General features: G+C 38.5%; 1 protein-coding gene and 1 pseudogene across 3 annotated transcripts; one reads left to right on the top strand and one right to left on the bottom strand.

The window, feature by feature from the left end:
* Window positions 1-1,371: 1,371 nt before the first annotated feature.
* DPY30 (dpy-30 histone methyltransferase complex regulatory subunit) lies at window positions 1,372-11,401 on the bottom strand. Of its 3 annotated transcripts, XM_029937997.1 has the most exons (6): window positions 11,343-11,401; window positions 11,143-11,242; window positions 10,972-11,043; window positions 10,839-10,886; window positions 3,887-4,029; window positions 1,372-1,714 (listed from the first exon to the last, which is right to left on the bottom strand). In XM_029937997.1, exons 3-6 carry the CDS (start codon window positions 11,005-11,007, stop codon window positions 1,642-1,644), a joined length of 300 nt encoding a protein of 99 aa, XP_029793857.1. In that variant the 5' UTR covers window positions 11,008-11,043; window positions 11,143-11,242; window positions 11,343-11,401; the 3' UTR covers window positions 1,372-1,641. The 3 variants fall into 3 exon arrangements, with proteins under 3 accessions (XP_029793857.1, XP_029793855.1, XP_029793856.1); XM_029937995.1 differs by lacking the exon at window positions 11,143-11,242 and having other exon boundaries at window positions 11,282-11,372; XM_029937996.1 differs by lacking the exon at window positions 11,343-11,401 and having other exon boundaries at window positions 11,143-11,272.
* On the top strand, window positions 7,067-7,504 carry LOC115290186 (annotated as a pseudogene).
* Window positions 11,402-12,411: the final 1,010 nt, after the last annotated feature.

The following is a 12,411-nucleotide window of genomic DNA, read 5'->3' as shown; positions in this document are numbered from 1 at the left end:
ATATTAAAGTGAACTATAAGACAGGGGTGACTGTATGGTTCAGTTGGTTAAGCTTCCAACTTTGGCTCAAGTCATGATCTTGCAGTTTTTGAATTGGAACCCGGCAGTGAACTCTGTGCTGACAGCTCAGAGACTGGGGCCTGCTTTGGATTCTGTCTCCCTCTCTGCCCCTCCCCAACTCATACTCTGCCCCCCTCTGAAAAATAAATATTTTAAAAATAAAAATAAATAAAAACAAGTGAACTGTTAAGACATACTTCATCAGCATTAAATTCCTATGTCTTCACATGATTAGCTTTAATGTGCTTCCAAAGCAGACTTTTTCTTTTTCTTTCTTTTTTTTTTAAAGTAAACTTTATGCCCAACGTGGGACTCACTCATGACCCTGAGATCAAGAGTCGCCTGCTCTACTAAATGAGTCAGCCATGCACCCCCAAACCAGGGTTTCTCAACCTTAGCATTACTTGATATTTTGAGCTGGATAATTCTTGGGGACAGGTGGGGCACACAGGTTGTCCTATGTATTGTAAGATATTTAGCAGCATTTGTGGCTATTATCCACCAGATGCCAGTACAACTCCACCTTACTTCAGTTGTGATAACCAAACTGCTTCTAGACACTCCCAAATGTCTTCTGGGGTGAGAGGGCAAAGTCACTCCTTATTGAGAACCACTTCTCCTAATGAATATTTTTCCTGCTGGCTTTCTTCAGATCACTTTCTTTTTCCTGAGCTAATGAGTTATCTTAATTTCTTCATATAGGACAAAGTGAGCAGACCAAAAGGACTGGCTGGTGTTTTTTATTGCTTTAGCAGCAGTGATGTTAACTCGCACAAGTACATCTCACTTAGCTATCAACAACACATTGGCAGAACTGGGTTTGAACGCCATTTGAGCACTTACCAGCAGTGTGGTCTTGGGCAAGTCACTTGACCTCTCCAAATGTTTCCTCAGCTACATAATGGGAATAACAGTATCTACTTTGTAGAGTTGCTATGTTAAAGATAATTTGAGTAAAGTAGTACTTATACTTGACACATAGTAGAATTGCCATAAATGACAGCCATTATTATACTATTACCGTAAAAGTTCACCCTCCACACTTCTCTCACTCAGCACTCCAACCTCACTGTGCATTAGAATCACCTGTGATGTTCAGAACTGAAGATGCCCAGATCCCACCCTCCAGAAGGTCCAGGGACAATGAGAAAAACTGGCTGCAACTGTTTTTACATTAAACTTGACTCTGTTGTATTTTCATGCTGTTGTAAAACTCTGCAGCATTCTAAGACCCAAGAAAGAAGAAATTCACGTAAACAATTGAACCATATAAAATATTTATCATATGGAACAAAAACTACTTTCAAATAATGACGTTTTATCAGTTTATTTTGAAGGTCATTTTAAAAACAAAGTTAAAGACAATCTGAGAAAAAAAATTGCACAGAATATACTCATTAAATAAGCATGGTGATTAAATCAAAATAAGGGAAACACTTTCTTCTGCAATTCTGGAAATAAGTTCTGTTGTCCTGACGGTTCTTATACTTCCAAAAGGGGGGAAAATCTTGGCAATTAAAGCTGCCTCTTAATTATGTAAATCTACAGTAGAAATCAAATTTTTCTGTTCTTCTCAATAAGTCAGTTTCGATCTTCAAACTGTGCCTTGTTTTTTAAAAGATATGATGCTAGAAATTCAATAGGATTTGGTGGTCTGGAAGGGAAAAGAAATGGAAAATTTAGAAATTTATATTCTAGGTGTATTGATTTAAATGTATTATTCCATAATGAAAACACATCTTTTTAAATTTAATTTTCATTTTACACTCAAAGGACATTTGTAGTAAATATGGTAAGTGAAATAGGCAAGCAAGTTAGTCAACAATATGGTTTAAAGAGACTGAGATTTTTGTATGACTTAAATCCTGTTATAAACTCAATTCTACAAGTTTCAAAAATGTAATGTTTAACATTGGGATGATGACTACCCAGGATATTGGAATAAAGACCTAAATAGGTCACCAGGGAGAATTCTGGGGTGCTGACAGTACTCAGTTTCTTGATCTGACTACAAGCTTTGTGGTAAGTTTGGATTCTGAAAATCCATCCAAGTGTACACCTAGGACATACACAATTTTCTCCACAGGTTTTATCCTTCAATAAGAGAAGAAATATAACATAGGAAAATGTCTGTAGCATCACTGAGACAAGTGGGTGAACTCCCAAAAAATGAATCAAAGGAATCAATATTCATTTGGAGAAATAAGTTCTGTTATGTTTTTTTTTTAAGTCACCTCTATCTTATTGCAAATATTTAAATCAATAATAATTCTAATACTGCTACCAAACAGCACACCTGAGCAGTTAAAACATATTTTAGAATTAAGATGTGGGAGAATGGGAATCAGAGGCAGGTGGTCAAGAGGCACACACATTTCCGGTTATGAGTGAGCCCCAGCGACACGATGCCCACAGCTCCCACTGCCATATGGAGACTGCAAAGCTATTGAGAGTAGAGCCTAGGAGTTCTCATCGCAGGAGTTCCTTATCACTTATTTGTTTTCCTTTTTAACGCTTCTGTGTGAGATGACGGGTGTTCACTAAATGCACTGTGGTAACATCACAATATATGGGGACCGAGCCGCTCTGCTGTATATCTTAGGCTTACAGAGTGATGTATGCCAATTGTTTCTCAATAAAATGAGGAAAAAATGTTAACAGAAGATGTCATTTCCTGTTTATCACTTTTCCATAGATTATTCTTGCTGAGAAAAGAAGCTGAAAGATGAAAACCTGGGGAAATCAGATATTTAAAATCCTACTATGAAAAGGCATATTTAGGATTAATTTACAATGACCTCAAAACATTCCCTTAGCATTATTAATAGCCTTTTCAACTGACTAGACAGAAACATTTTTCACATAATATTTATGGTTAATTTCATGAATAATTTTGCCAGAATTCCTTGCTTAAAAATTGTATTTAATAATAGCATGTTACCTAAAAACTTCTCCAAATTTTTCCTTCTAGCATTTAAAATAGTATTTATAATTTCTAACATATTGGCCTTCTGTAAATAAACAAAAAAATAAAAAGATGCCCATATTTTAATTGACAAAATTGGAGCCATGACATATCTTGCAATCATAAATAAATCCTCTTTTATACATATAGCTAACTTACAAAAACATTTTCGATTGAACTTGCTTATACAAAAAGAACTTAGAATTACTAGGAAAAAACATGTACAGAAAAACTGTAATGTTGCTAATTAAGAAATATAAATCAAAATAGCTTGGCAAGAAAAGTTTGTAACACTCATGCCTTTGGAGACTATGATCGTGGAAGAACCCTAAGGATAAATTTTTGGATGGAAAAATGGTATTATGCGTCAAACACCATAAAAAGAGTCATGTTCCTCAAACTAGCAAATCATTTCTTGGAAATTTATCATAAGAAAGCAATGAAACAAAAGCAAAAGAGGCATGAAAACGTATAACATAGGTTGCCTGCTAACCTATAATAACAAAGGAAATTGGACCTAAGTGCTAAACAATAAGAACATGGCTAATTGTGGTACTGTTTTAATTTAAATTATAATCACAAAGCTTAGCTGAGATATGGAAAACATTTTGTCATAATATTAAGTAAAAAGGAGACATAAAATTACATGTACACCATGATTGCAAATTTTAACAAATATGCACATGATCTTAGACGAGTAGAGATAAATGAAAAATGTCTGAATTGATGAGATTACAGCTGACATACATTTTGTACATTCTTTACATTGTGAAAAAACAATTAAACGTAACTAATGACTTTCAGTTAGGGAAGTCTTTATTTTGCTTTCTCCAGGAACTCCATTTACAGACACTAGCTTACCTTTCTTTTGCAAGCACAGCCAGTCCCTGTAATAAAATAGGCACAACTGTCTGATCCAGGTAGGCACGAGTTGGCAAAGACTGGAGATCCACTTTCTGTTTTGATGACTTTTCTGCATTAATCTTCTCATTGTCTACTATCCTCTAGTGGATTCAAAAAACATGCATGTATATTACAAATAACTAGATTATTTTGAATGCTAAGCAAAAATTAATGGAAATATGACACAAGTAGAAAAGGTAAAATCAATGACCAGAGAGCTGGTATGGTAGGGCAAATCTCTCTGCCAAAATAAAATCAAACCCATCTCCAAATTTCACTTAAGCCTTTTTTCTCTGAGGACTCCATCGTATCTCATTGTTTGGTCTTATCTCCAGATTCTACTCTTTCTCTCCTTCTGCCTGTTTAGGAGTAAATACAAGTGCTTTTTCTTTTTTTTCAAAGGAATACTTTCTTATAGTATGCTTCACAATCTGTGGACATGACTCGAAGTAGCCCTGAATCACAGTGAGAAAGCTAGTCCTGTTTCAGTTCCAGTCCTCACAGGCAGCTATTAAGGATAAAGTCTCACTCTGGTACTAACAGGTGTGCAACACTTTTGCAACACTTGCTGAACTCTTCTTAACAGAGAGAGCAGGCTTCAGGCTCAGAGCCTTCCAAAAGCAATAGAATATAGCTAAAATGTATCCCCACCATTTTACATTCACTGTTTTCATGTTTATGGTTATCCTCCATCAAAATGAGAATGCTTTCCTATTTGTTTCTTTTTTAAAGAAATGCATTCATGATTTTTAAAAGTGAACAGAATTAAGAAAAAATATTAAGTAAATGATAGTAAAAAAAATGAGGGAATTTACTAATATGGAAAAGATCATTAATACGATATTTAAATGATGGCTAAGAAACAATGACTTATACTTTCTACTCCTAGGAACACCCAAATTTTAGGTCTTTCACACAGAAACTGACATCCAGAGCATTAAAAACTACTTTATTGAAAAACTCTCCTTTGACAAATCAACCATTTTAGAAATTTAGAAATAAGTGGCTATCTACAACACAAAGCACTATGAAGAACACTTTCATTTAAATGACTTTGAGGGCACCTTGAGGGCTTAGTTACTGGAGCATGCAACTGTAGGTCTTAGGGTTGTTTGTGGGTTCAATCGCCACGTTGTGGGTAGAGATTACTTAAAAATAAAATCTTTTAAAAAAATGAAGTTTTGCTTCAATCATACTCAAACTGGATATACATGAGTCAATGACAACAAAGAAACATTTTCTAGACTTAATTTTTTGGGACAATTTTATTTTGTAAAAAGTAAAAAAAAAAAAACACCCACTTTCATCATACGCCTACAATATATATACCATGGTTTCCAAAAACACTTCCGACAACTATGTCAGGCAACTGTTCTAATTTGACTCATGATTTTTCCATTTTATTTTGAGACTTAGTAAGACAATAATGTTCTGTACTTAATGTATAAAATAACTATGTATTTGCTCAAAGATTAAGAAATATATTGTTCCTCAGTAAATTTCAACAGATAAATAATCCCCATATACGACAAAAACAGTTACACGGCATTCCATTGTCTTCAATAAGAAGGCAATTAATTGCTTCAATTAAGCAATGACTGATTAACTCCTATATATCTTATAATAAATCCCCTGACCAAATCCTCTCATTTTTTTCATTCAAATATTTCATGAATATCCACTATGTGCCAACTGCTATACTTAATTTTAGGTAAGCCAAAATCCTGCATTAATATATGTATGTGTATATATACATATATATACATACACAAATTATCCCCCTCCACCAAAAAAAAAAAGGTATAAGGTGTTAATGGTATAGAACAACGATCACAAAAAACATGAAAAAAAATAAGGTGAGCCCTATGATTGTCCTAGGTTACTACTTCCTGCCTAGAAAACTTATAGGATGCAATGCAGAAAGCAGCCAAGCAGAGACCAGCAGTCTCCCTGAGCTGAGAAGACATACTTGAAACTCCAGGGAGATCAAGACAACTAGAATTTACAGGACAGTGTACTGAAGAGTGCATGGAAAGGAGAAAGATGTGCAAAAAGACACTACAGAGACTGCTTTACAGTCCTTAGGTGAGTACTATCAGTGCATGGATGTGGGGCAACTATCCAAGGCCAAGGGAAAAAAACACCTGGAATGAACAGGAGAGAGAATCCCTGGAGCTCACACAAGACCAGGAATAGTTCACGTTCCTGTGACACAAAACTGGAAAACCACATAATATATGGAGCATTGGGGGAGATAGAAGAGGAGGCTAAAGGTTGGTCTAGTCCCACCTAGCAAGGGTTAAAGCAAACCTCAAAGGAATCAAACTGTTTCTCAGTAATGTAACTATGTCCTAGAATAAATCTCAAGACTATTCGAAGGATAATAAACGTAACCAGTATCCAGCAAGGTAAAATGGATAATGCCCAGCCTCCAATAAGAAATCACCAGACAGGCAAAGAAGCAGGAAACTATGCATAATGAGTGGAAAAAATTCAATCTGCAGAAAGAGACCCAGAAATGATACAGATGATAGAATAGGCAATGCCATTAACCAATTATTATAATATATTCCACATCTTTGAGAAGGGGAGGAATACATAAGTAAATTAAGCTAACAATATTTTAAAATATTTGAAGAAATAATGGCCGAAATTTTTCCAAATTTCATGAAAACTCTAAACCCACAGATTCAAGAAACTCAATGAATTCTATGAACTAAACACTAATTAAAAAAAAAAAACGACATCAAGACACATCATAATCAAATTACTTTAAACCTGTAATAAGGGGCACCTGGGTGGCTCAGTCGGCTAAGCCTCCGACTTCGGCTCAGGTCATGATCACACATTCGTGGGTTCGAGACCTTGCATCGGGCTCTGTGCTGACAGCTCAGAGCCTGGAGGCTGCTTCTGATTCTGTGTCTCCCCCTCTCTCTCTCTCTCTCTCTCTGGCCTTCCCCTGCTCATGCTCTGTCTGTCTCTGTCTCAAAATAAATAAAAACATTTAAAAAAAATTTTTAAATAAATAAATAAATATGTCAGCCAGTCAATGCAGCCGCTGTTTCCATGGAGAGAGACAGGTGGCCGATCTCCGGCCCAATGCACCAGGGCACCAGGATGGCGAGGGCAAGGATGAGGATGTCAGCTTCGTTAGTCCAGGCTACTCTCTGGGCCACTGTCCTGGCTGTGAGCAAGAGGAAGCTGCAGCCCACTCAGGGCGCCCTCACCCTGACACCTTCAGCAGTAAACAAGATAAAACAGCTTCTTAAAGATAAGCCTGAACATGTAGGTCTGAAAGTTGGTGTCCGAACCAGGGGCTGTAATGGCCTTTCTTATACTCTAGAATATACAAAGACAAAAGGAGATTCTGATGAAGAAGTTGTGAAAGATAGAGTCAGAGTGTTCATCGAAAAGAAAGCATAGGTAACACTTTTAGGAACAGAAATGGACTTGTTGAGATAAATTATCCAGCGAGTTTGTTTTCAATAACCCAAACATCAAAGGAACATGCGGCTGTGGAGAAAGCTTTAATATTTGACTGCTCTGGCTGTAAGCTCCGGGAAAACTCATGGAAGTCCCTGGGCTTACTGAAGAAATGATGTGGCTGTCACGTGCTGAAAGTTTATAATGTATGAGTGCCTTATGAGGAAAATAAAATAATGCATTTTGAAAGTGGAAAAAAAAAAAAAAAAAAGAAAGAATGTCAGCCCAAAAAGATGGTAGAGCAAATCTATACCCAGTGAAAATATCTCAAAAATAAAGACAAAAAAAGCAAAACATAAAAAGCAAAGACAAAATAATGCCTTTTTCAGACACTCAGAAGCTTGAAGGATTCCTGACCAGCAGACCTACACTGTAAGAAATGTTAAAAGAAGCCCTTAAGACAGAAGGAAAATGATACCAGATGGAAATCTAGATCTACACAAGAGAAGGAAGAGTCAAGATGGTAAATACAGTAAAAGGTTAATATGTGGGTAAATGTGAAATATTCCTTTTTCTTAATGTATAAATCTCTTTAAAGACAATGAACTTTTTAAAGAAAAACTACAAATAATGAGGGGCACCTGGGCGGCTCAGTCAGTTAAGCGACTTTGGATTCTGGCTCCAGTCACCATCTCACAGCTCAAGAGTTTAAGCCCTGCATCCAGCTCCGCATGGACACTGAGCCTGCTTGGGATTTTCTTTCTTTTTTTTTCTTAAAATTTTTTAATGTTTTTATTTATTTTGATAGAGAAACAGCGTGAGCCGGGGAGGGTCAGAGAGAGAGGAAGACACAGAACCGGAAGCAGGCTCCAGGCTCTGAGCTGTCAGCACAGAGCCTGACATGGGGCTCGAACCCACGGACTGTGAGATCATGACCTGAGCCGAAGCCGCACGCTTAACCGACTGAGCCACCCAGGCGCCCCTCTTATTCTTTCTCTTTCCCCCACCCCTCATTTGCACTCTCTCTCTTCCAAAAATTAATAAACTTAAAAAATTTAAAAACATTAAAAAGATTTATGGTATTCATAAGATATGTAGAAGTAAGGTATATAACAACAGCTCAAAGCCCAGTTGAGAGAAAATGGAAGAACACTGTTGTAAGGTTCTTAACATGATACGCCAAAAGTAATAATACCACTTGATGGTAAACTGTTAAGTTAGACTTGCATGCTATAAACCATAAAACAAGCACCCAAAAAGAAACTAAAGAAATAAAATGGAATAATAAAATAGAAAGTAGCAGCAGCTGTGCTGGTTTCCAGACCAGATATCACAAACAACAAATTAAAAATTACACAATGAATGAAGGGACCAACATAGGGAAAGAAACTCTGTTTTCCCAAGTAAAAACTTAAGTAAATAATTTTACTACCACCATTAATTCATAAGAGAATGGGCATTTTAAAATTATAAAAGCAGGGGCGCCTGGGTGGCTCAGTCGGTTAAATGTCTGACTTCAGCTCAGGTCATGATCTCACCGTTCGTGGGTCTGAGCCCTGCATCAGGCTCTGTGCTGCCAGCTAGCTCAGAGCCTGGAGCCTGTCTTCGGATTCTGTGTCTCCCTCTTTCTCTGACTCTCCCCTGCTCACGCTGTCTGTCTGTCTCTCTCTCTCTCTCTCTCTCTCAAAAATAAATAAAACATAAGAAATAAAATAAAATTATAAAAGCAGGAAGACCAATCACCAAACAATCTATCATTAGATACTTCGTCAGCTCATTTTTTTTCTCACTTTATCACAGAAATTGGTCTAAGGACTTGAGAGAGAGGCTTTGGGAATCACTGCTCTACTGTATCATGGCTCTGCCTTCATATATAAGCACCATCAAGAAAATATTAGGCTGATGCCTTAAAAGAAGTTTCCTAAAGGAATAGAACACAAACTGGTATAGGGATCTTCATCAGATTCTATTAAGGACTACATTACAGGGCACCTAGGTGGCTCAGTCAGTTGAGTGTCCAACCCAATTTTGGCTGGGGTAACAAATGCAAGGTGGTGGGATACAGCCCCATACTGGGCTCCATGCTGAATATGGAGCTACTTGAAATTCTCCCTCTCTCCCTCTTTGTCTTTCCTCCACTCTCACACCCTCTCTCAAATTAAAAAGTCTATAAAGGAATCATCATTAAGGAAAAAAGACTACATTATGAAAAGAGGTTCTCTTCTTAATATTGACATCAAATCCAGAAACATTCCTAGCAATTTTTAAGGCACACAGGGTGGTCATTCCACATTCCAGGGAACTCTAGTAGCTGGTCAAGATCATCAGCACAATTTAATTGTACCTCAAAAATGTCCATCTGCCTAGATTTAACACACAGCTCCTCCAGTTATTTTGTGGTGACCTTACACAAGTTACTCAACTTCTCTGAGCTTTATAGGGCTGAAGATACAGGCAAATTACTTAGGAGTGTGCCTGGCACACAGTAAAAGTAAAGAAATAGTAGTAGCTGCTACTATTATTACTTTGCTTGGAAATACTCCTGCACTCATTTATCCAAACTTAATCACTGGCAAGGTCTTTCCCTATTATTTTTTCTCTCTCAGTAAAATATACACATCTCCTGGAAGCCTCCATTTTCCTAACCAATCCCACCCAGCTTTGGCTAATTCATTTTTCTAGCATTTACTCATTCGTTTACAAAGTAACTTTTACTTCTTTTAATTTTTTTTTCTTTATTCTTGAGTGAGACAGAGCTTGAGCGGGGGAGGGGCAAGGAGAGAGGGAGACAGAATCTGAAGCAGGGTTCAGGCTCTGAGCTGTCAGCACAGAGCCCCCACATGGGGCTGAAATTCATGCGCTGTGAGATCATGATTGAGCTCAAGTTGGATGCTTCACCAACTAAGCCACCCAGACGCCCCCAACTTCTACTTTTAAACAACAACCTCCTAGCACTTATACGCAAAAGCCCTATGAAAGTCTACCTTCCTGTGTATGTTTCTCGTGTGTACTCTTTGAATTCAGGCGTAACCGTGTAAGACGAAAAACAATGACTATTACGTGTTACAACTTCCAATGGAATCTACTACTGAACGCAAAAAAAAAAAATCATTCATTCCACCAGCACACTGTTCTGCTACAAAGATAATAGGTGTAATTTTAATGTGCAGTTTTTCCAAAGAATATCCCAACATATTCATTAATAGTCACCAAGCAAAAACGATTCTAAAAGTCACCATTAGTAATGCATGTTTGTTTCCGTATATCACTTTCAGAAGTTTACCCTCTTGACTCAAAGTAATTTGGACTTCTGTATACCGCGAAGCATTAGTACCGCTAATAAAACAAGCTGCCCATAATTTGATACTACTTGGTTCAAGGTGATAAAAGTTTCCCCTTGGGCAAAGCAACCTAGTAAAAATGGATCCCAAGTTTTCTCCAGTTCATAAGAGACGCTCAGAAACGGCAAAAGAACTGGGAGAATTACCTCGACATTGTCTGTGAGACCGTACTCAGAGTGAGGGTTTTCTGCAACCTAGAAAACAAAACACAGGTCACTGAGACATGAGCCACCCCTTGTCGCTGCACACCGCCACCCTGAAGCCAGGGCCTCCTGGTACCTGCGTCTGTCCCTCCAGCATCTGCTCTGGTTCCATGGCGGACCCTGCAAGTCACAATCCCCGGAAACCAGTCTTGGAAAACAAGAAGAACCGTGAGTTACCCGGGAGATTTCAACCCGAAGATGCCAGGATGGAGTCCAGCCCAGCCCGGACCCCGCCCCTCACCCCCACCTGGGCGCGGGAGCACCCGGAGCAGTAGAGGAGCAAGGTGGGACAGTCCAAGACAGGGCGCCCGCATCAGGTCCGGAAGCACCGCGGTAGTCCCAAGAACCTAGAAGAAGTGGGAAAGGGGGGAAAGGGAGCTGATTACCCGCGCCCAAGCCGCTCGTTCTTAAGAGCCCTGCACCGCGCCACCAACTCCCTGCACAAACCGCTTCAGCCGTAAGTGACGGACGTCGCAAGACTGCTGCGCCTGCGCAGAACTCCCCAGCGGGCCTGGGGCGGGGTAGAACCCAGACCTGTCCCGAGTCTGCGTAGCCGTGTGCCGTCCGCAGAGTGTCCCGGTCAAAATCTGGCCCAGGAGGTTGCGACAGACTCGTTCTTCAACCTGCTGACTCAAGGCAAGAGCCAACCCAGCTGCAGACCTACTGAACTCCGCAACTGGAAGGAGTTCGGTTCCGCCAGTTGGCGGTGCCTCCTGAGAGCTGTTGCCCAAGCTCTTCCGCGCGGAAGCGAAATCACCCACCCGCTGGGTGGTCCTTATAAAGAAAAATTAGGGGCGCCTGGGTGGCTCAGTCGGTTAAGCGTCCGGCTTCGGCTTAGGTCATGATCTTACGGTTGGTCGGTTTGAGCCCCGCGTTGGGCTCTATGCTGACAGCTCAGAGCCTGAAGCCTGTTTCAGATTCTGTGTCTCCCTCTCTCTGACCCTCCCCTGCGCGAGCTGTCTCTCTCTGTCTCTCAAAAATAAATAAAAAACAGGAAAAAAAAAAAACACAAAGGATAACTTGCATCCTACATACAATTTGTAAATAGCAAACAAAATTGTTGTAATTCCATTTATTTAAATTTAAATAAAAGTGATACACTAATTAAAGTTCCTACCTTTCATTGAACAATCCCATTTGTAATTGCACTTGTAATATGAAAATTTGAAAAGTTCCTATTAGCTATTTGGAGACAAATATGTCATGTCAATATAAAGGAATGTAAACTATTAAAAGTCATTACTCTAGAAACAGAAATGTTTATGATTATAATGTTAAGTTTTGAAAAAGGTAGAATACAACTTTATTTTGCTACTCAGCAAAAACTGACTGGATAAAGATCTGAAATAAATTTGTTTAGTAACTAGACTTGTGGGTACATTTTTAAAATTTAATTTCGTAATGTATACTTGATTAGTATTGTAATTGGTGATAGTTGCCATATGGCACTTTGAGAATTTTTCATGTAGGACTGACGCAAAGATGTGGATACATAGGTATAGGATATAGAAATTGA

The sequence above is a fragment of the Suricata suricatta genome, chromosome 4 (genome assembly GCF_006229205.1).
Source record: "Suricata suricatta isolate VVHF042 chromosome 4, meerkat_22Aug2017_6uvM2_HiC, whole genome shotgun sequence".
Lineage (NCBI taxonomy): Eukaryota > Metazoa > Chordata > Mammalia > Carnivora > Herpestidae > Suricata > Suricata suricatta.
Note: the sequence above shows the minus strand (reverse complement) of the source record. Positions and strands in the feature narration are given on the sequence as shown.